This window comes from Plecotus auritus (assembly GCF_963455305.1).
Source record: "Plecotus auritus genome assembly, chromosome: 8".
NCBI lineage: Eukaryota > Metazoa > Chordata > Mammalia > Chiroptera > Vespertilionidae > Plecotus > Plecotus auritus.
The window spans coordinates 113,745,313-113,767,787 of NC_137782.1; the positions used below are offsets into that span (position 1 = coordinate 113,745,313).

At 44.8% G+C, this 22,475-nt stretch overlaps 1 protein-coding gene across 2 annotated transcripts in view; it reads right to left on the reverse strand.

Moving 5' to 3' along the window:
* Positions 1-269: 269 nt before the first annotated feature.
* Positions 270-22,475, reverse strand: part of MRPS5 (mitochondrial ribosomal protein S5) — a 34,783-nt gene continuing 12,577 nt past the window's right edge. The window contains exons 5-12 of one of the 2 annotated variants that reach the window (XM_080685293.1): positions 21,094-21,327; positions 19,158-19,192; positions 17,435-17,525; positions 14,302-14,348; positions 13,143-13,200; positions 9,480-9,542; positions 4,981-5,117; positions 270-783 (exon numbers count right to left, since the gene is read on the reverse strand). In XM_080685293.1, the coding sequence (XP_080541419.1) occupies positions 559-783; positions 4,981-5,117; positions 9,480-9,542; positions 13,143-13,200; positions 14,302-14,348; positions 17,435-17,525; positions 19,158-19,192; positions 21,094-21,327 (890 nt within the window). In that variant the 3' untranslated portion in view covers positions 270-558. The remainder of the gene's footprint in view (positions 784-4,980; positions 5,118-9,479; positions 9,543-13,142; positions 13,201-14,301; positions 14,349-17,434; positions 17,526-19,157; positions 19,193-21,093; positions 21,328-22,475) is intronic. The other variant, XM_080685292.1, reaches the window with a different exon arrangement.

Consider the following 22,475-nt stretch of genomic DNA (forward strand, 5'->3'; position numbering starts at 1 on the left):
CAGTTAGAAATGGGGAGGGTGAAGAGATTAAAGGGAGGTAAGTAAGGTCTATGAGTCACTTGGCTGGTAAAAAGGCAACATCAGTAGACTGGTGATAAGCGATGTATGCATAATGCAATACCTAGGGCAACCACTGAAATATCTATTCAAAGAGGCTTAATAAAAATAAAATTTCTAGAGTCAAAAAGAACAAGGCTTGCCCACTTTCCTCTACCTCCCAGTTGTGTGACTACAGTCAAGTAACTACCACTTGATTGCACATTATTTCTGATTGGGTCAGACCATTTGCCTAATTCATTTATGGTTATAGTTTACATGAATATTTAAAATAATCTTGAACAAGGATATTATGCAAAGTTCCTAACACAGTGACTAATATATATCACATGCTCAGTAAGTTAAAACTATAATTATTTATTATTTGTAAATAAAGAACTTGAGGTTGGTCTTTCTTCTTAAAACAAAACAAACAAAAAAAGCCATGATGTTCCAAGGTGTGAGAGCTGAGTCTCCTCCAGGTGCTGACCTGACTAAAGGGTGGATGAGGCCAAGGGGAACTCAGGTGGCAGCTCTCTTTAAACCTGACCACACAGAGCGCTTCATTCCCTGGGCTATCTTCACATCCTCCCAGTCCAGTTTGGTGTCCGGAACCTCAGCTTCCGGCTCTGGATCCTTTCTCACAGCTCCCTGGGGTGAGGCGACCACGATGGGCAGAGGGCCACATTCCTCCCGGAACTCCACAACGTGGAGACTCTTTTTATCAGCCAGCTGTTGGTGGGTTTCCTGGGCAAGACCGAATGGAGAAGAGTAGTTAGGTCTGTGAGGTACATCTATAATTCAAAGAGCAGGAACTGCCTTCATCCAGAGGGAAGTCAACAGTGACAACACTGTACCACTTAGGACTTAAATACCCTTTAGTTGATTCTGGGGTGACCTGTTGTAGGTGGAATAATCTCAGCCACACCTTCCTGCCCACAATGCGGACAGAGGGAAGGCATTGTCCTTCCAAGCCCTGCCAACCATGTGCCAGGCTGTGCCCAAAATCAATCTGAATCTCATCAAGCCTCAGTCTAGCTCCCAATTCACAGGACACAAAGGGAAAGAAAATGTGGAGGATCCACATGCAGACATGTAGTCAGCACCAGACTGGGAAACCATAGTACGAACAAGCCTGGTTTCTTCTACTAACCAAATGCAAGAAAAAAGAAGGGAACCTACACATTAAAAATTACTTAAAAGACACAGCAAAAACTTAGAATGTATTGACCCATCTGCAACCCGATTCAAACAAATTGCATAAAAAATTATTTTTAAATGGATATTTCTTTTTTTTTAAATATATTTTTATTGATTTCAGAAAGGGAGAGGGAGAGGGAGAGAGAGATGGAAACATCAATGATGAGAATCACTGATTGGCTGCCTCCTGCATGCCCCCTACTGCTGATTGAGTTCACAACCCAGGCATGTGCCCTTGACCAGAATCGAACCCGGGACCCTTCACTCTGCCGCTCTATCCACTGAGCCAAACTGGCAAGGGCTAAATGGTCATTTCTATGAGCTCCAATGAGATGTGTGATAATACTAAATTCCCGTTAATTCTTTAGGTAATAAAGTAAGTAGTATTGTGGGGTACTTTCAAATTCTTATCTTTCAGATACATATTTATGGATAAAATGAAATGATGTGGAGGTGGTACTGCTGGCACGGCTGAGAGTGCCAGGGGACTCATGACAGAAGGTAGCCATCAAAGTCTGGAAACAGGCAAATAAAATCCGTGGATAGTTTACAGATGGTTTCTTAAAATATCCGATATGTTCAATCTCATGTTTCCAGGTTCTGTCTACCTTGTAGTATTCTCTCTAATACTACATTATGTTTGAAATTAGAAAAGAGATGAGCTGTTTGATAAAAACAAACTAATTTAAATCAGTGTCTTATAATCAATAGCACATTACTTAAATTGGTGGCACTTTTTCTCTTGAGTAGCACATTAAATAATGCAACTTTTTTATAGCTGGTGGTATCTGGGATAGTTACATTAGAAGATTCAAAGTACTAACATAAAGCAAAAACATCATATAAGTGAACAAATGTACTTGATCATAAATATGAGCTATCTAAAACCAATCTTGCCCTAGCTGGTTTGGCTCAGTGGACAGAGCATCTGCCTGCAGACTAAAGGGTCCTAGGATCAATTCCAGTCAAGGGTACATGCCTGGGTTGTGGGCTCGATCCCCAGTAAGTAGGGGGTGTGCAGGAGGCAGCCAATCAATGATTCTCTCGCATTGATGTTTCTATCTCACTCTTCCTCTCCCTTCCTCTCTGAAATAAAAATTTTTAAAAAGTTAACAATCTTTGTCATATCAAATAATTAAACCTCTAACAAGTTTAAATTTAGAAGTACTTTTGAAGGATATTTTGGATAGTACACACACACACACAGCTGTTCAAAAAAGATCTTTTATTTTTTTAATTTAAATTCTTAATTGTTTAAAGTATTACGTGAGTCTCCTTTTTCCCCCAGCACATTCCCTCACCCCCCTTCTGTGTCCATTGGTTATGCTCATATGCATGCATACAAGTCCTTTGATCTCTTACCACCTCAGGGTTGGACAGTCTGCTTGATGCTTCTATGTCTCTGGTTCTATTTCTGTTCATCAGTTTATGTTGTTCGTTATATTCCACAAATGAGTAAGATCATGTGATATTTATCTTTCTCTGACTGGCTTATTTCGCTTAGCGTAATGCTCTTCAGTTCCATCCAGGTTGCTACAAATGGTAAGAATTCCTTCTTTTTTATAGCAGCATAATATTCCATTGTGTAGATGTACCACAGTGTTTTAACCCACTCATCTACTGATGGGCACTTAGGCTGTTTCCAAATATTAGCTATGGTGAATTGTGCTGCTGTGAACATAGGGGTGCATATATCCTTTCTGATTGGTGTTTCTGATTTCTTGGGATATATTCCTAGAAGTGGGATTACTGGGTCAAATGGAAGTTCCATTTTTAATTTTTTAAAGAAACTCCATACTGTTTTCCACAGTGGCTACACTAGTCTACATTCCCACCAGCAGTGCACAAGGGTTCCTTTTTCTCCACATCCTCGCCAGCATTGTCATTTGTTGATGATAGCCATTCTGACAGGTGAGAGATGGTACCTCATTGTTCTTTGGGTTTGCATCCCTTAGATGATTAATGACTTTGAGCATGTTTTCATATGTCTCTTGGCCTCCTATATGTCCTCTTTTGAAAAGTGTCTGTTTAGCTCCTTTGCCCATTTTTTGATTGGATTGTTTATCTTCCTTTTGTTAAGCTGTATGAGTTCCCTGTAAATTTTTTAGGTTAAACCCTTATTGGAGATAAGATTGGCAAATATGTCCTCCCATGCAGTGGGCTTTCTTGTTGTTTTATTGATGGCTTCTTTTGCTGTGCAGAACCTTTTTATTTTGATGTAGTCCCATTTGTTTATTTTTTCCTTAGTTTCCATTGCCGTAGGAACTGTATCAGTAAAGATATTGCTACGACATATGTCTATTTTGCTGCCTATGGATTCTTCTAAGATTTTTCTGGTTTCCCGTCTGTTTAAGTCCTTTATCCATTTTGAGTTTATTTTTATATATGGTGTAAGATGGTGGTCTAGTTTCATTTTTTTGCATGTATCTGTCCAATTTCCCCAACACCATTTATTAAAGAGACCGTCTTGACTCCATTGTATGCTCTTGCCTCCTTTTTCAAATATTAATTGAGCACAATGGCTTGGGTCAATTTCTAGGTTCTCTGTTCTGTTCCGTTGGTCTATATGTCTGTTCTTGTGCCAGTACCAGGCAGTTTTGAGAACAGTGGCTTTGTAATATAACTTGATATCTGGTACTGAGATCCCTCCTACTTTGTTCTTCTTTCTCAAGATTGCTGCAGCTATTCGGGGTCTTTTTTTATTCCAGATAAATTTTTGGAGAGTTTGTTCTAGGTCTTTGAAATATGCCGTTGGTATTTTAATGGGGAGTGCACTGAATCTATAGATTGCTTTGGGTAGTATGGACATTTTAATGATGTTGATTCTACCAATCCATGAACATGGTATATTCTTCCATTGGTTTATGTCTTCCTCTATCTCTTTTTTCAGTGTCCTGTAATTTTCTGAGTACAAGTTTTGTACCTCCTTGGTTAAGTTTATTCCTAGGTATATTCCTTTTAAACAAAGCCCTTTCATTTAATTAATTTTCCTATTTTGAACAGAGAGCTACAATGATTCTACAGATAACTTTGTTCAAAAACAGCCATCAAACTCTCTGTAAGGAAGCCTATCAAAATCCTCAACAAACGGAGGCCACAGAAAGGAGTCTCTTGAACCCAGCTGTCTTATTTGCTCATGCAGCTCTGCTAAGATCTACCCCTCCTTTCAAGGGGTAGTCAGGTCTTCCTGCCCACTGGGAGCAGTGACCGTGACTGTGACACCCCCCCCCCCCGGCTGAGGGGGCAGGTGGCAGTAGCCCAGGGGTCCCAACTGTGTGTGACAGCCTGGCGTATTAGGGCTCATGGCTCCTCAGAAGTCAGGCAGCTGCTGGAACGACCTGCGCCAGGACCGTGGACACTGCTTCCCCTAAAACAGCTCTCATGAGAGGAGCAGGGGCTGAGAAGCTCACACCAGTCCCAACAGAAAGGTCTAAATTAGGAAATGCACTTTCTCTTTTTATTTTAATTCTATATTGTTGGAGATTTAGAACAAGCATGTATTCTTTTCATAATAAAACAGAGTCTAATTAGTAACTTTTAAAAATAATTAATTTTGAAAGTTCAAAACACCCATGAAGTATTTTTTAAAGGTTAATCTTCATGAACTAACTCTTCAGTTGGATGAACTACCTGATTAGTCAGCATAAAACCCAAGTCTTCAGGTGGCCCCAGGACATGGTAGTCTCAATGCATACAACTGAAATGCAAACCAGAACTTCCATTTCAGACCCAAGGCACGGTTACCTGGCAAGAGAGCCCATGGAAGAGGCCCCGGGTGAGGTTGAGCATGTTCAAGGACCCCGAGACCTTGGCATACATGTCTTTGATGCCAATGAGACGGCAGATGGTGATGATGGCCCGGTGGCAGTGGAGACCGTAGCCTAGAAAACGGAAGAATCAGAGTCAGTCCCTCCTGCTTTCACACAGCTCAGGCTCTGGGTTTAGGAGACTCTGGTTCACAGTCTAGCTCAGGGGTCCTCAAACTTTTTAAACAGGGGGCCAGTTCACTGTCCCTCAGACCGTTGGAGGGCCGGACTATAGTTTAAAAAAAAACTATGAACAAATTCCTATGCGCACTGCGGGCGTGAGACGAGTCGGCTGCTAAGCAGGACAGGCAGCGGCACCCGGCGGGCCAGATAAATGTCCTCGGCGGACCGCATGTGGCCCACGGGCCGTAGTTTGAGGACACCTGGTCTAGCTCATCACTTCCCAGCTGGGTGACCCTTGACAAGTTACTTAATTTCCCCGGTGATCCTTATTTAAATGTTATTTGAACCAAAGAAATAGTATAAATGTCTGAGCATGTGGGCAAAAAAACAGGGTTGTTATGAAGATGAACTGAGCTGCCTGACAGTTCCTCACATCCTGCTAAGAACTAACCATCAAGGGACACATCTGTTGTCACTCCTTGACTGCTTGGCTGCACTGAGCAGAGATGTCTACTATCTTCTCCTGGAAAGACTCTTGGGTTTGTAACACTCTCCTCTGATGGTCTCCTGGCCCATCCTTCTCACTTCCTCATAGGCCTGACCTCCAGCCACGTGCCCTATTAATGTCTACTTACAATACCTGCTCCAGGAATAGCTTTAAAAACAAACCAAATATATCTCTTCCCCTTTAAAGCCCTTACTTCCCATTATTCTCTGAATTAAAGTAAAATAAAGAACTCCACCCCACCCCCAAAGCCCTCTATTATCTGACATCTCGCTGACCTCATGCAGACTCCACCCTCCTGGTGCTGGCGTTCCCACCTGGGGGACTTTGCACTTGGCATTTCCCTGCCTGTTCTCCATTCGGCTACTTCTCACCTTAAATGTCTCACCTAAATCCCTCATCCTCAGGGGTCAATCTTTAACCACAAGATTGAAGGTGTCACCCTTCCTTCCCAAGGCCAAGATCTCCCTAAACTGGCATCCTGACTGCTGCTTCAGGCCCTCAGCAGAACCTGTCTTTCCAGTATTCCCCTCAGGTAGAGTGTGGCAAAGTCCCCCAGGTGGGAACTCCAGCACCAGGAGGGTGGAGTCTGCATGAGGTTAGCAAGATGTCAGGTCATAGAGGGTTTTGGGGGTGGGGTGGAGTTCTTTATTTTATTTTAATTCTGAGAATAATGGGAAGTAAGGGCTTTAAAGGGGAAGAGATATATTTGGTTCCTCCCACAGAAATAGTGATGCACATGCTTTAGGAAAAGCTATCTATAATGTATCATACTGCTTTAGCAGAATATTTAACCCCAATGCACAGGTAATAGGTTAAACTATATAGAAACCTGAAAAATATAGAAGACAAAGAAAATAAAAAATGCTAACCTCTATAATTAAATTAAAATTTGAGAGGGAAAGAGAGAGAGAGAGAGAGAGAGAGAGATCAATGTGTGCACTCACCCTGACCAGTAATGGAACATGACACCCCCTGGTGTATGAGGTGACGCTCCAACCAACTGAGCCACACTGGCCAGGGTGGGAGGCAGTTTCAAAAACCAATTAGGTATAAAAATTATTCAGGCCCTAGTCACCTTGGCTCAGTGGATAGAGCATCAGCCTGCGGACTGAAGGATCCCAGGTTCAATTCTGGCCAAGGGCACATGCCTGGGTTGCGGGCTTGATCCCCACTAAGGGGCATGCAGGAGACAGCCGATCTATGATTCTCTCTCATCATTGATGTTTCTCTCTCTCTCTCCTTCTCCCTTCCTCTCTGAAATCAATAAAAAAATATATTTAAAAAAAATTATTCAGGTTTTTTAAAAATCTAACTTAGGCTTTCTGTTTGGTATTTTCAAAATGAGCTCAAGTAAAAGTGAGCAAAGTAAAGGACACGATAGAACTACTATAACTGCACTGCTTTATCTTCAAAAAATTATAAGAGTTTTGAGGATCCAAGATGGCGGCGTAGGTAAACACCTAAACTGCTGCCTTGCACAACAATTTCAAAACTACAACTAAAAGACAAAACGCCTATCACCCAGAACCACGGGAAAGCTGGCTGAGTGGAAGTTCTACAACTAGAAGGAAAGAGAAAACAGCATTGAGACGTGCACAAGCGCTGAAAAGCTGAGGTACAGAGGTGTACACATCGGGCTGGCGGCAGGCGACTGGGAGCGCTGCTTTTTTCAACCCGAAGGGAGATAAGATCCCGATTACTCCGAACTCCAGGATCTGGGGAGATGCGGGGAACCCAAACTCCTACGGGGAGAAGCTGGGCTGTCTGCCATCGGGTCGGAAAGTGAGAATGGCTTGCTTGCAGGGCTGCGCGCAGGAATAATTGTTTACTGTGCTGAGGCGTGAGACGCGGGGACGCGGTCAGAGAAGCAGAGCCGGCTTACTGGCAGCCATTGCTGTTTGCCACGCCCTACCCTAGTGACATCCTGAGACCCCACCCTGCACAACCTACAAACTCACCCAAGCTCCAAGCAGCGGCTTTAGCATATGAATGGCCTGCCTTATCGCAGCTTAACATAGCAAACTTGCAGCCGAGGTCAGACAGCTCCAAAACGTCCAAACCCCAAGCAAAGAGGAGAAAACTGTAGTTCTCACTGTAGCACCTGCTGGGTGGCCTCAGACAGTAGCTGACCTGCACCCCATTGGAGATCCAGAAGCCAGTGTACCTAGTGGTCAGTGTGAGACAACAGATTTCAACTCCTCACACCCATAAGTGACACATTCAAGAGGCAGACTCAGTGAGCACCAAAGCCCCACTGAAACAAGTCCTGCACCATAAGCGTGTCTCCATCGCAGCAGTTCTTCCATTATAGACACAGCGGGTCCTCACAGCCAATTGGCCTGGAGGTCAATTCCTCCCAGTGTACCAACAGCAATCAAGGCTTAACTACACCAAGACTTTGCACTCAGCCCACAAAGGGGTGTACCAAGAGCATCCACCTCAGGTGATTGGGGAGGCTGAGCTACTGGCCCCTATAGGTCACCTACCATACAAAGCCACTCCATCAACACAGGGAAGCAGCAAAATGTGGAGACAAAGAAACATGTCACAAATGAAAGAAATGGAGGAAAGCAAACTACTGGACAACATAGAGTTCAGAACCACATTTATAAGGTTACTCAATAATCTTCTAAAAACCACTGAGAAACTTGATGAGACCTCCGAGGAGCTTAGTGAGACCTTCAAGGACCTTAATGAGAATGCCAAAAAAATGGAAAAGGACCAGTCAGAAATAAAGCATACACTGTCTAAAATAAAGAATATACAGAAATTCAACTGCAGATCAAAGGACCCCAAGAATCAAACCAAAGATCTGAAATATGAGGAAACAAAAACACCCAACCAGAAAAACAAAAAGAAAAAGGAATCCAAAAATATGAAGATAGTGTAAGGAGCCTCTGGGACAACTTTAAGTGTACCAACATCCGAATTATTGGGGTGCCAGAAGAAGAGAGAGAGCAAAATATTGAAAACCTATTAGAAGAAATAATGACAGAAAACTTACCCTACCTGGTGAAAGAAATAGACTTACAAGTCCAGGAAGCGCACAGAACTCCATACAAGAGGAATCCAAAGAGGACCACACCAAGACACATCATAATTAAAATGCCAAGGGCAAAAGACAAAGAGAGAATCTTGAAAGCAGCAAGAGAAAAACGGTTAGTTACCTACAAGGGAGTACCCATACAACTGTCAGCTGATTTCTCGGCAGAAACTATGCAGGCCAGAAGGGAGTGGCAAGAAATATTCAAAGTGATGAACAGCAAGAACCTACAACCAAGATTACTCTACCCAGCAAAGCTATCATTCAGAATTGAAGGTCAGATAAAGAGCTTCACAGACAAGAATAAGCTAAAGGAGTTCATCACCACCAAACCAGGATTACATGAAATGCTGAAGGGTATTCTTTAAGAGGAAGAAGAAGAAAAAGGTAAAGATAAAAATTATGAACAACAAAATGACATCAAATACATACCTACCAACAAGTGAATCTAAAAATCAAGTGAATAAAAAATCTGAAGAACAGAATGGACTGGTGAATATAATAGAATCAGGGACATAGAAAGGGAGTGGACTGACAATTCTCAGGGGGAAGGGGGTGTGAGGGGTGCGGGAAGAGACTGGACAAAAATCTTACACCTATGGATGAAGACAGTGGCAGGGGGTAAGGGCATGGGGTGGGGTGGGGTCGGGGAATCATGTGGAGGGGAGCTATGGGGGGGAAAAAAGAGGAACACCTGTAATAATCTGAACAATAAAGATTTATTAAAAATAAAAAATAAAAATTATAAGAGTTTTTAAGTTACCTCTAGGTTGTTTCTTCATCTTGATATGTGTTCTTTTAAACCTTAAAGAGATATCATGGAATACTGGAGGGTGAAAACATAAAGATGAACAAGGTTAGGTATAAGCTTTAATGCCCTTGCAAATATTACACAGCAACTAATACAACCATAAGCAGCCAGCATACAGTGTCCAAGGATAAGTGACAAAGTTTGATTTACCCATCACCACCTTCTCAGGAGAGAAAGTTTGCTTCTACATTTTAAGTGTTTATTATAAGAACTAGAGGCCCAGTGCACGAAATTCATGCACGGGGCGGGGTGGGGGGGTGTCCCTCAGCCCAGCCTAGGACCCCACTGGGATTGGGCCTAAACGGACAGTCAGACATCCCTCTCACAATCCAGGACTGCTGGCTCCCAACTGCTCGCCTGCCTGCCTTCCTGATTGCCCATAACCGCTTCTGCCTGCCAGCCTGATCACCCCCTAACCACTCCCCTGCCAGCCTGATTGATGTCTAACTGCTCCCCTGCCAGCCTGTTTGCCACTAACTGCCCTCCCCTGCAGGCCTGGTCACCCCTAACTGCCCTCCCCTGCAGGCCTGGTCCCCCCCAACTGCTCTCCCCTGCAGGCCTGGGTCCCTCCAAATTGCCTTTCCTTGCAGGCCTGGTCGCCCCCAACTACCCTCCTCTGCCAGCTTGGTCACCCCTAACTGCCCTCCCCTGCAGGCTTGATCGCCCCCAACTGCCCTCCCTTGCAGGCCTGGTCCCTCCCAAATGCCCTCCCCTGCTGGCCTGATCACCCACAACTGCCCTCCCTTGCAGGCCTGGTCCCTCCCAACTGCCCTCCCTTGCTGGCCATCTTGTGGTGGCCATGTTATGTCCACATGGGGGCAGGATCTTTGACCACATGGGGGAAGCCATCTTGTGTGTTGAAGTGATGGTCAATCTGCATATTACTCTTTTATTAGATAGGATAGAGGACTGGTGCATGGGTGGGGGCCAGCTGGTTTGCCCTGAAGGGTGTCCTGGACCAGGGTGGGGGTTTCCTTGGGGTGTGGGGCGGCCTGGGCGAGGGGCCTGTGGTGGTTTGCAGGCCGGCCACGCCCCCCGGTGACCCACGCGGAGGCCCTGGTATCTGGCGTTTATTTATTTTCTATAATTGAAACTTTGTAGCCTGGAGCGGAGCCAAGCTTTCTGCTTGCTCCATGGCGGCAGCCATTTCTGTTGGGATATATGTATCTTCTATTATTGAAACTTTGCAGCCTTGAGTGGAGGCCTAGGCTGGCAAGGGCAGGCAGAAAGCTTGGCTTCCTCCATTGCCGGGGAAACCCAAGCCTCCCTCCTGCTCTCTGTGGCCGTAGCCACCTTGGTTGGGTTTATTTGCATATTCGCTCCTGATTGGCTTGTGGGTGTAGCTGAGTGATGGTTAATTTGCATATTACTTTTATTAGATAGGATGTAGCAACAAGCACAGAAAAACAAAGTTACCATCTTATATATATACTAGAGGCCCGGTGAACGAAATTCGTGCACAGGGAGGGGGTGGGGGGGGGGGTGTCCCTCAGCACAGCCTGCACCCTCTCCAATCTGGGACCCCTCGAGGGAAATGTGAATGCCCGTTTAGGCCTGATACCAGTAGAATTGGGCCTAAACGGGAAGTTGGACATCCCTCTCACAATCCAGGACTGCTGATTCCCAATTGCTCGCCTGCCTGCCTTCCTGATTGCCCCTAACCACTTCTGCCTGCCAGCCTGATCACACCCTAACCACTCCCCTGCCAGCCTGATTGCCCCTAACTGCCCTCCCCTGCAGGCCTGCTCCCCCCCAACTGCTCTCCCCTGCAGGCCTGGGTCCCCCCCCAACTGCCCTTCCCTGCTGGCCATCTTGTGGTGGCCATCTTTTGTCCACATAAGGGCAGCCATCTTTGACCACATGGGGCGGCCATCTTGTGTGTTGGAGTGACGGTCAATTTGCATATTACTCTTTGATTAGAGAGGATATATAAAGAGCCAGGATCTGTAATGACCGAAGGCTGGAAAACTCAACCAAACACCAGAAGTCAGTGCTGAGTTGCTGTGGCGACCCAGCACTGATTGCAGCCGGTGCCAGGGCAGCGACCCAGCACTGACTGCGGAGGGAGCTGTGGATTAGGCCCAGAGAGAGGACTACAGAGAGAGAGGCAGTGTCTGATCTGCAGCCTCAGTGGCAACTGTTGATCAGCTGTTACCTCTCTCTTTCTCTCCAGGCTTCACCAGCAGCCACGCCTGTTTCTCTCCAGGCCTCCACAGAGCTGCTGATCAGCCCCGCCTCTTTGATCAGGTCCAGAGATAGGCCCGGAGACTTTGACTGGCATAGAAACTGACCAATCAGAACCAAATCTGGGTGACGTGCCAGGAGCCAATGGCTGCCTAGGAGGCGGAGCTTTTGATGCTGACTGGCATAGAAACCAACCAATCAGAACCTAATCTTGGTGAACTACGAAGGCAGAACCTAAGGTGGGGGATAAGGAGGGATTTTAAGGGCAACAGTTGTTTGGTGTAAGGTTTAATGACCGGTTTGGCAGTATAGTGCATATGGCTGGCTATCAGTCCAGATATAGGGATTATGTGTTTTCTCTGCCAAGAGCATCTCCTCCTACTGAAAAAGGCTTCCCCCCCCCGCCAATTTAAGCAATCCTATCCTATATAAGCTATCTATACTAATAAAAAAGTAATATGCTAATTAGACTGGGAGACCTTCTGGACAAAACCATGGTGGTGGGGCCAAGGCAGAGGTGGTTAGGGGTGATCAGGCTGGTGGGGAAGGGGTGCAGTTGGGGTGAGCAGGCCAGCAGAAGGGATAGCTGGGGGCTATCAGGCCGGCAGGGGGGGCATTTGGGGGCGAGCTGGCTGTCACGGGGGGGGGGGGGGGCAGTTGGAGGCAAGCAGGCCAGCAGAGGGTGCAGGTGGGGCGATAAGGCCAGCAGCAAGGGGCAGTTGGGGGCCATGAGTCCAGCAGGGAAGGGCAGTTGGGGGCCATGAGGCAGGCTGAGGAGGGCAGTTGGGGGCCATCAGGCCAGCAGGGGGGGCAGGTGGTGGCGATTAGGTCGGCAGGGGGGGGCAGTTGGGAGCAACCATGTCAGCAGGGGGGTAGTTGGGGCGAGCAGGCCAGCGGGGGGGGCAGTTGGGGGCGAGCTGGCCAGCACAGGGGGGCAGTTGGGAGCGAGTAGGCTGGCAGAGGGGGGCAGTTGGGAGCAAGCTGGCTGGTGAGGGGGGGCAGCTGAGGGCAAACAGGCCAGCAGGGGTTGGGCAGGTGGTGGTGATCAGGCCGGCGGGGTGGGGCAGTTGGGGGTGAGCAGGCTGGCAGCAGGGGCAGTTGGGGGTGAGCTGGCTGGCTGGCAGGCAGAATGGTTAGGGGTGATCAGGCAGGCAGGCAGATGAGCAGTCAGGAGCCAGCAGTCCCAGATTGTGAGAGGGATGTCTGCCAGTTTAGGCCCGATCCCACAGGGATCGGGTCTAAACCTGCAGTTGGACATCCCCCGAGGGGTCCCAGATTAGAGAGGGTGCAGACGGGCTGAGGGACAACCCCCCGCCCCCCCTCCCCCCGCCATGCATGAATTTCATGCATCAAGTCACTAGTAGAGATATACTGCCACACAATGAGCAAGCACAGCCTTGCAAATTTTAAAAAAAAAATATTAACACTCACTTGTATGGTCTTCATATCGTTCTATATAATGCAAATAGTGAACTGCTCTGTTCTTTGCCTGAAAGATGAAAAATATTTTTCTTAAATCTACTGTTGGAATGTACCTTTTCTCAGAGATTTCAAAAAATATCTTTTGCCCTAGTTGGTGTTGCATAGTGGTTGGAGCATCAGCCCTCACACCAAAGGGTCTGGGGTTTGTTTCCCAGTCAAGGACATGTACCTGGGTTGCAGATTGGTCCAGGCCCCGGTAAGGGCGCCTGCAGGAGGCAACCAATCAATGTGTCTTTTTCACATAGATGCTTCTCTCTCCTCTCGCCCCCCTCCCATTCCTCCCTTCCACTCTGTCTAAAAATCAATGGAAAAAATATCCTCCGGTGAGGATGAACAAAAAACCTCTCATAAAATACTAGAGGCCCGGTGCACAAAATTCGTGCACGGGTAGGGTCCCTAGGCCTGGCCGGTGATCAGGGTCAATCTGCGTGACAACTGGTGGGCCCCCGTTGGCACCCGCCTTGGCAGGCCTGGCACCACCTGCTTGTCAGCCCCACTCCCCGCCACTGCTGCTGCCAGTCACCTCCCTCTGCGGGGTGACCAGCGGGGCGGTTGGGGGGGGCCTGCATGCACCCCACCCAGCTTTACTGGCCTAGGGTCTGCGGGCTGGGGACAGCTCCTGCATTGAGCGTCTGCCCCCTGGTGGTCAGTGCACATCATAGCGACTGGTCGTTCAGCTGGTCGTTTCACTGTTTGGCCGATTTACATATTAGGCTTTTATTATATAGGATTTTATTATGGAAAATGTCAAAGTTACACAACAATTTCAGTATATATTTCTAAAAGCTAAAAATTTAATAAAAAAAGAAACTTAACCACAATATCACTATCACAACCTCAAAAAATTAACAATAATTCCTTAGTGTCCGTGGACATTCTGTCAGTGTGAGACACTTTCCCAGCTGTCTCACAATTTTGGTAACAATCACAAGTCTGATGAAAATGATGTGAAAGAACATAGGTTTCAGAAACTGCTCTTTGTGAGATGTGGAAATTTGGACAGGAAGCCTCAGGAGAGGGTTATTGTTTATTTTTATGTGTGGTTTCCATCATGTCTAGCACTTAGCCTACTGATCTCTTACTGTCAACGAAAAAAAAACATACGTACTTTTCTGAACGCGTCCGCCCGGTCAGCGGCTTTCCCAATGGCAAAACCTTTAAAAGAAAAAGCCAAAATATGAAAAAGGCATATATTTGGCACATCTTTGACATTTCCAGTTTCAGCTCCTACAATATTTCATAGCACTCCATTTCTCCTCCGCCCACAGAAAACCTGCTATACTAAATGAATGACAAAGCAGGAGGCTACAGAGATTTGCTTCTCTGTTCTGGGACATTTGGGAAACAGTACACTTTTGGGATATAAAATCCATAACATTCCCTTTTATTAATCTCTACATAAAACTAAATTTACTTAATAAAAAATAAAACTAAACATGGTTTTGAATATTTTTGAAAACAGATTTATATAACCAGAAAGATTGGGAAAACATACATTGCTATAGAGTAAAACCATGATTTCACTGGAACTTTCAAATGCAATTCAGATTTCAAAGAACTAGGAGATAAAAATCAATGATTCTTGAGTTTGTGGGTACTTAACCCCATGAAGTGAGGTTTATCACAAGTTACCATAAATGCCTCCACTGTCTGCTGTCACCATAATTATTTAAAGTAACATAAAACTGCTCCATAAGAGACGCAAGACATCTGAAAACCTGGGACAAATGGATTCCAATTCCTAATTTAACCATACAAGTCCTACAGAAAAATATGAGTGAATGTATTTATAATCTTCAAATGAAGGTCTTCTAAGCACAAAACCAGAAGTAATAAAAGACTGATAAATTTGCTACATATAGGTCTAAAACTTCTGTGGATTAAAATTTACATGTGGAAAAAATAAAAAACTAAGTCAAAATATGTGATAGGCAAAGGGCCAATCTCCATAACTCACAAAGAACTATATCCTCAATGAGGAGAACAGACACACAAGAAAAAAATGGGCAAAGCAAATGAACTGACAGACCTCGAAGAAGAAATAATAATGGCCAATAAACATGCAAAATGATGTCCAAGCTCTCATAGAGAAAAAAATGGAAATGAAAACAAAGAGATAGGTTTCACTATGACACTGACGATCAGTAACATTTTATTATACTCAGGGCTGGCAAGGGTGTGAGGGTACAGATGAACATAAATTGATGTAACCTTTTGGGAGGGTTCTGGCAATACTTATCAACATTCAAAATGCATACAATTTTGAGGCAGCAACTTCAGTGCAAGAAATTTCCCATATTGACTTTTGTACCAAGGTATAACAAATTACATGTACAAGAAGCCGTTTTGTTTAAAAAAAAAAAATACTACAAAATTGGGCTCAACATAAATATTCAACAAAGGGAAAAGGTAACAAAAATTACATTTACCCACACAATGGAAAAGTATGCAATCAGTACTAAGAATGAGGGGGAATCTGTTTATGCTAATATAGGAAGATCTCTGGATAATGCTAACTGAGAAAAGTTAGGTACATAATTATGAACATATGATCCCTTTGTGTAAATTAAAAAAAAAGATATATGAATAAAGAATTTCTGGGAAAAATACAAAAATAACTGTTAAGACTGGTTTCCTTTGGCAACATACTATACATATGTATGGCTTATTTTTAAAGTGTCAATATAGTTAACTAGGCAGTTTTCTTTCCCTTACACATTCAATAAACATTCACTATGGAAACTTTATAGAAAAGAAGAAAATTTATTTTTTTTTTAATATATTTTATTGATATCTCACGGAGAGGAAGGGAGAGGGATAGAGAGCTAGAAACATCGATGAGAGAGAAACATTGATCAGCTGCCTCCTGCACACCTCCCACTGAGGATGTGGCTGCAACCAAGGTACATGCCCTTGACCGGAATCGAACCCGGGACCTTTCAGTCCGCAGGCCGACGCTCTATCCACTGAGCCAAACCGGTTTCGGCAAGAAAATTTAAATGAATGGCCAACTTATGAATTAGAGTAAATGTTATTAACCTTTTCAGTATATATCCTTCCATTCTTCCCTTTGCATATAAACATCCTATATAATAAAAGGGTAATATGCAAATTGACCCTAAGGGAGGAATGACCAGTCACTATGACGTGCACTGACCACCAAGGGGCAGATGCTCAACACAGGAGCTACCCCAGGGTGGGTCAGTGCTCTTCACAGGGGGGGTGCCGCTCAGCCAGAAGCCGGCTCATGGTTAGCTAAGTGCAGTGGCAGTGGCGGGAGCCTCTCCCGCCTTCGTGGCAGCACTAAGGATGTCTGACTGACGGCTTAGGCCTGCTCCCTCCGGGAGAGTGGGCCTAAGCCATCAGTCAGACATCCCATGAGGGGTCCCGGACTGCAAGAGGGCACAGGCCAGGCTGAGGGACACCAATCGCCCCCGCCTGAAGTGCACAAATTTTCGTGCACTGGGCCTCTTGTACTTTATAAAAAATTTATTGGATGACATTGGTTAACAGGATCATATAGGTTTCAAGTGTGCATTCCTATGATACTTAAAAAAAAAACCACAGAAGTTGGAATTATATTTGGTCTTATATGAAGTTGTGCTTGTTTTACTTAGCATTATTTTTATACGTTTCCAGAATTCTTTAGTGGCCTAAGAATATTATGATATATGACTATATTCTTTTTGTAACTATGTCCCTACTATTGAACATGTAATGTAGTGGTTTCTTTCCCCCTCATTTTTCACTACTTACGTAACACAATAGTGTTTCTAAAATACCCATGGTGCCCTGGCCCATGTGGCTCAGTTGGCTGGGCGTCATCCCATGCACCAAAGGTCACTGGTTTGATTTCTGGTCAGGGCACATGCCTGGGTTGTGGGCTCCATCCCCCAAAGGAGGCATACAGGAGGCAACTGATCTGTCCTTCTCTCTCTCAAACTCTCTTTCCCTCTCCCTTCCTCTGTCTCTAAAAATCAGTGAATCAATGAAAACATATTTTTTTTAAAAAACACCCATTGGTCCTCATAGGAAAAGGCAGATGTGGAAGATCTTTCTTTTCCCTCTAAGGAATTTCATGGGCTGACCATAAGATTTGTGAACCCAAACCCCAAAAGATTTCATTCATCAATAGAAAAAGTCCGGTCAGCAGCATGAACCCATGGACTCAGGCTGAGTAAAGGCCACACCTATCCCCACTGCTGCCACCAGCACCCCTAATGTCACTGCACCTCAATCACCTGCAGCTCCTCTGCCATTCCCCACGACAACCAGCACACGGACTGATTTCTTTCTTCCATCTTTTGCTGTCATATTGAAAACATTTCTTACCTAAAAGACAAAATGTTTCATAAATATTTTAACTTATGAAGTGGGAACTGGAGCAGCCACCTTACATGTGCAGCACACACACACACACGCAGGCATGCACGCACACACACCCGTGAACAGACATGTCATCCTCGAGTCCATGAGCACAAACAGCAAACTTCCTTCACAGGAAGCCTCTCCCTAGACTGTTTCTTCAGGAGTAAAGTGGAAATAAGACTCTCTTCTCCTATTTCTCATGGCTGTTAGCAGTTCCTTTTAATATATTTTTATTGATTTCAGAGAGAGAGAGATAGAAACATCAATAATGAGAGAGAATCACTGATCAGCTGCCTCCTGCACCTACTACTGGGGATCGGGCCCATAACCCAGGCATGTGCCCGTGGCCAGAATCGAACCTGGCACTCTCCAGTCTAAAAGCCGACACTCTGTCCACTGAGGCAAACCAGCTAGGGCTTGTTAGCAGTTCTGAGGTAACTTAAAGGGATTTGAAACTACACAACGCAATGTACCCCATTTTAACAAACGTATGCAAAGGAAAAAAGGTGCTGATTAAACTCTGTCATGGTTTATAACTGGTAGCCAAAAGACACATCCCAATACCAGAGATATTGAAATATGAAAGAAATGTGCATTTAGAAATAAAACGCCGTATATAGAAAAAAATAGCATAAAACCAGATCTCCATGCTGAGGATTAGGCTCACCTGAAAATAGAGAATTTGGAAATACTTGCTTATTATGAACTACAGGAAAACTTGCATTTTTGTGTGTGTGTGATGTATATTAAAGGCCAGGAACCATGAAACTGTTAACTAAACAGCTTACATAGCAGCTGCTTTCCCATAAAATGAGGTTAAAGGAAAAGGGAGCTGAGTCCACTGCTGTGGATCATCTAACAGGAAAACACCCACATATACAAGAATTCTTCAAAGGAATTAACTTCCAATAAGTATACACTGGGACACAAAGACATAAAATACTTGCAAACATATTTTACATTGTACAGACAACTGGTATTGAAGAAATAATATACAAAATCCAGTCACAAACTCAATAAATGATCATTCCACCCGGCAGTTAACACTCACAAGGCTGCAGCACCAGCTCTAAGGGCAGATGACTACCTTAGGGACTGCCCTGGAAAGTGACTGAAATTTACCTCAAGCAGGCTTGTTTCAAAGGCCTGCAGGGTGATTTCCCATCAAGAGCTGTACACCACAGCAGTCCCACGCTTCCCAGTCCTGCCCCATGGCTCCTGCAATCCCTGCTCCCTGAACTGAAGCCAGATTCAGCTGGTTCATAATTCGAGAACAGATCACTAATGCTACCTTAGCTTTAGGAAGGAGGAAATCTCAACATAATTCCCAAATTCTGTTATCAACACCACCAAAGCTGCCTTGTCATGAGACCTCAATTGATAGTGCTGCCGAAAGGGCAACAGTCAGGAGAACCCGTATCAAGTGATTGAAACTCAAGTTTCATTATTTTCTTACCCAAATCAGCTCTGTGTCTGAGAAAACATCACCCATCACGGCTTTTCCTCACAGTCCTTGTGTGCTATCCCTACTCCACCACCCTGAACTTTCCCAACTTCTCCAAAGACCTAACTGGGTACTGGGTTCAGCGAGCCTACCTCAAGTATCCTGGTATCAAAATCATCATATGTTTCTGTAGAAAGAAAAGAAACAGGCATACAGATACGTATCAATACAATTAGTGTACAAAAGCATTTTCAACACAGGCATGATTAGAAGTGAATCTTTTGGTGCCACTTCGCAGGCCATGCCCTGGTCCTCTACCACCACCAGCCCACTCCACCATTAAATTCATACCAGTAAACTCGGCCACCACCTCCCTGACTGCACCCTCCTACCCCTCCAGCTCTCTCACTTAATGTTTCCCCGGGCGATGGTTCTTGGTGCTCCCCAGCACCTCTAGACTCTTGACCACTGTTTTCTTTCCCTCTTACCCCTTCCGGTCTTCATAGCCTCTACCACACAGCCAGCACACCACAGCCCATCATTTCCTCCAGAGCGTGTGGATATCCTCGACTCCCTCACCTTTTTCTCTCCTCCATATTGTCTATGCCTGAATCAATGCAGCTGTCTGGCCACACCTGGCCTGCTGGGTGCCACAGAAAAGAAGTCAAAGCATAGTACATACTTGGACCCCTAAACATTCATGGTCTCTAATTCAATCAAGAGCTCCCTGTGACCTGTCAGCCTCTTATGTCCTTTAAGTTAGGCCCCTCTCCACTCACCTCATAGCCACTTCAAACACTCTATGTTCCTTTAACTTTTTACTATAGAAAATTTCAATCATATACAAAAACAGAATAGCCAAGTGACAGCTCATGTATTCATTAGCCAGCTTCAACAATCAACTCATGATTAGTCTTATTTTCTCTACACTGTTCAATTCCGACTCTGGATAATCTGGGAGAAAGTCCCAGATACCCTACTTTTCATCAAAATATTCTGGTGGCCAGCCCTCGCCGGTTTGGCTCAGTAGATAGAGCGTCGGCCTATGGACTGAAGGGTCCTGGGTTCAATTCTGGCCAAGGGCACATGCCCAGGGTTGCAGGCTCCATCCCCAGTAGGGGGCGTGCAGGAGGCAGCGATCAATGATTTTCTCTCATCATTGATGTTTCTCTCTCTCTCTCCCTTCCTCTCTGAAATCAATAAAAATATTTTTTTTTTTAAAAAAAAAGAAAAAATATTCTGGTAGCCATGCTCATCGTTGCCTCATCCTCTCTTTAGCAGATGGCCCCTCCTCCTCCCAGTCCAGCTGAAGCCACCAGACAGACATCTCTCACACACCCTGCCCCACTACCAATACAGGCTCACCTGAATCTGTCACGAGTTAGTGCACTTATCTCTACTCTGAATCTGGGTCCCAGTTAAGGACTTGCTGATCTTTTTTCTCCTCCCATCTTTCTCCTCCCAACTGAAGCCTTCTGTTCAGCTCTAAGCATGCTCACCAGTCTCTCCCTCTCAGCCTCCGCTCTTCTCTTTAAGCCAAACTTAAGAAAGTGCCACACTCTTGTCTATTCTTCATCTCCTCAAGAATGGATGTTCGAGATTTTTCTCTACATACATGGGTGTTGGGGGGTGCGGAGGACTTTAGTTTCTAATTTGGCCTAAAAAGTATTTTGAATTTTTCTTTCATTTTTCTGTTTATGAGGCTTAATGACAACGATCTGGTTTATCCTGTTATGGAAACTCCCACACCATGCTGCTCCACAGGCATCCCACGACGAGTTGTGTTAGGAAACTGCTGTGCAGATCTGTAATGCACACCACCACATGTAAGGCTCTGAGAAACCACACAATAGCAGTGTCTGAACCCAGTGCTCTGCATCCTGTGTGTGGAATACTTTTGGTTACGGGCCTCTAATGTTCCATAAAATACAGCTGGATAATAATGTAAAGTTATTTCAATGATGTTCAAATCCCTTTTTTTTTTTGGAAAAAAGCAATCTAAACAGGTAAGTAAATAAACTCATATTAAGGAACTCCAGAACTACAAGCAATCTGTCACAAAGGTAAGCAAAATCAGGGCTCTGCTACCTCCATTGGGACCCGGGTCGGGGGGGCCAAGACTGACACCTCCCCACGAGTTTCCACTCCAGCCTCGCTCCCGCTTAACCTTCATCTTCCTCTTCCGGTCCCAATCTTCTCTCTGCTGGAACATGTCAGCTTCCACCTTCTCCTGCTCTTCCTTGCTTCTCTGGGCAATGGTCTGCACAGCTCCATCCCTCATAAGAGGGACATTCAGACCAGGCCATAAGAAGCCACTATGCCCTGAAAATTTAAAAACATACATGATTAAGAATTTCTTTAAAGCATTCATTTGAGTGTTAAAATGCCAGGCAATGGGTGTACAGATGATACTGCTGGTAGGAGTTTAACATAATCACTTGGCAAGCCACTTGGCACATCCTTTAAAAGTTTCAGCTAATAATTCCACTTCATGGTATTAGGCTAGAGAAATACTCCCACACAGGTAGGAGGCATATGTGTGCCTGGACAAGGAGGTGCACTGAGAGCTATTTGCAAAGGCAAAAAATGGAAACAATGTGTTACATGTCCAGCACTACTGGAGGGTTGAGCGAACCATGGCACAGCCAACATATGAAATCTTCTGCACTAAACTGAAATAATGAGATAGTTCTGTGGGTTCTGATGTGGAACAATTTCCCAAGATCTAACTGAGTGAAAAAAAAAAAAAAAAAAAAAGGTAAATTATAAGACAGTATGTATAGCACATGATACAGTTTATTTTTTAAAAAAGAAAATATATATATTTTTTAGGGTTTTTATGTATATACTAGAGGCCTGATGCATGAAATTCATGCAAGAGTAGGCCTTCCTTCCCCCGGCTGCTGACACCGGCTTCCCTCCGGCACCTGGGCCCCAGGCTTCTCTCCAGCAGCCGGCAGGTACCTGGGACCCGGGCTTCCTTCGCAGCCCTGGCTTCGTCCAGAAGGACGTCCAGTGTAATTAGCATATTACGCTTTTATTATTATAGATGAGCATTAAAAAATGCCAGAAGGGCCCTAACTGGTTTGGCTCAGTGGATAGTGTGTCGGCCTGTGGACTGAAGGGTCCCAGGTTCAATTCCAGTCAAGGGCATGTACCTTGGTTGTGGGCACTTCCCCAGTAGGAGGTGTGCAGGAGGCAGCTGATCAATATTTCTCTCTCATCGATGTTTCTAACTCTCTATTCCTCTCCCTTCCTCTCTGTAAAAAATTAATAAAATATATATATTTTTAAAAATGCCAGAAGGAAACACACCAAAATGAGATCAGATGTTTCCAAGTACCCCATACTATTTTTATTCTTCAAGGCAACTGAGAAGGGGGGTATGGAAAGGGCACCAGGAGGACTTAGGTTTCTCCTATGGTCTGAAGTTTTTACTGAGAAATATACACACACACACACACACACAC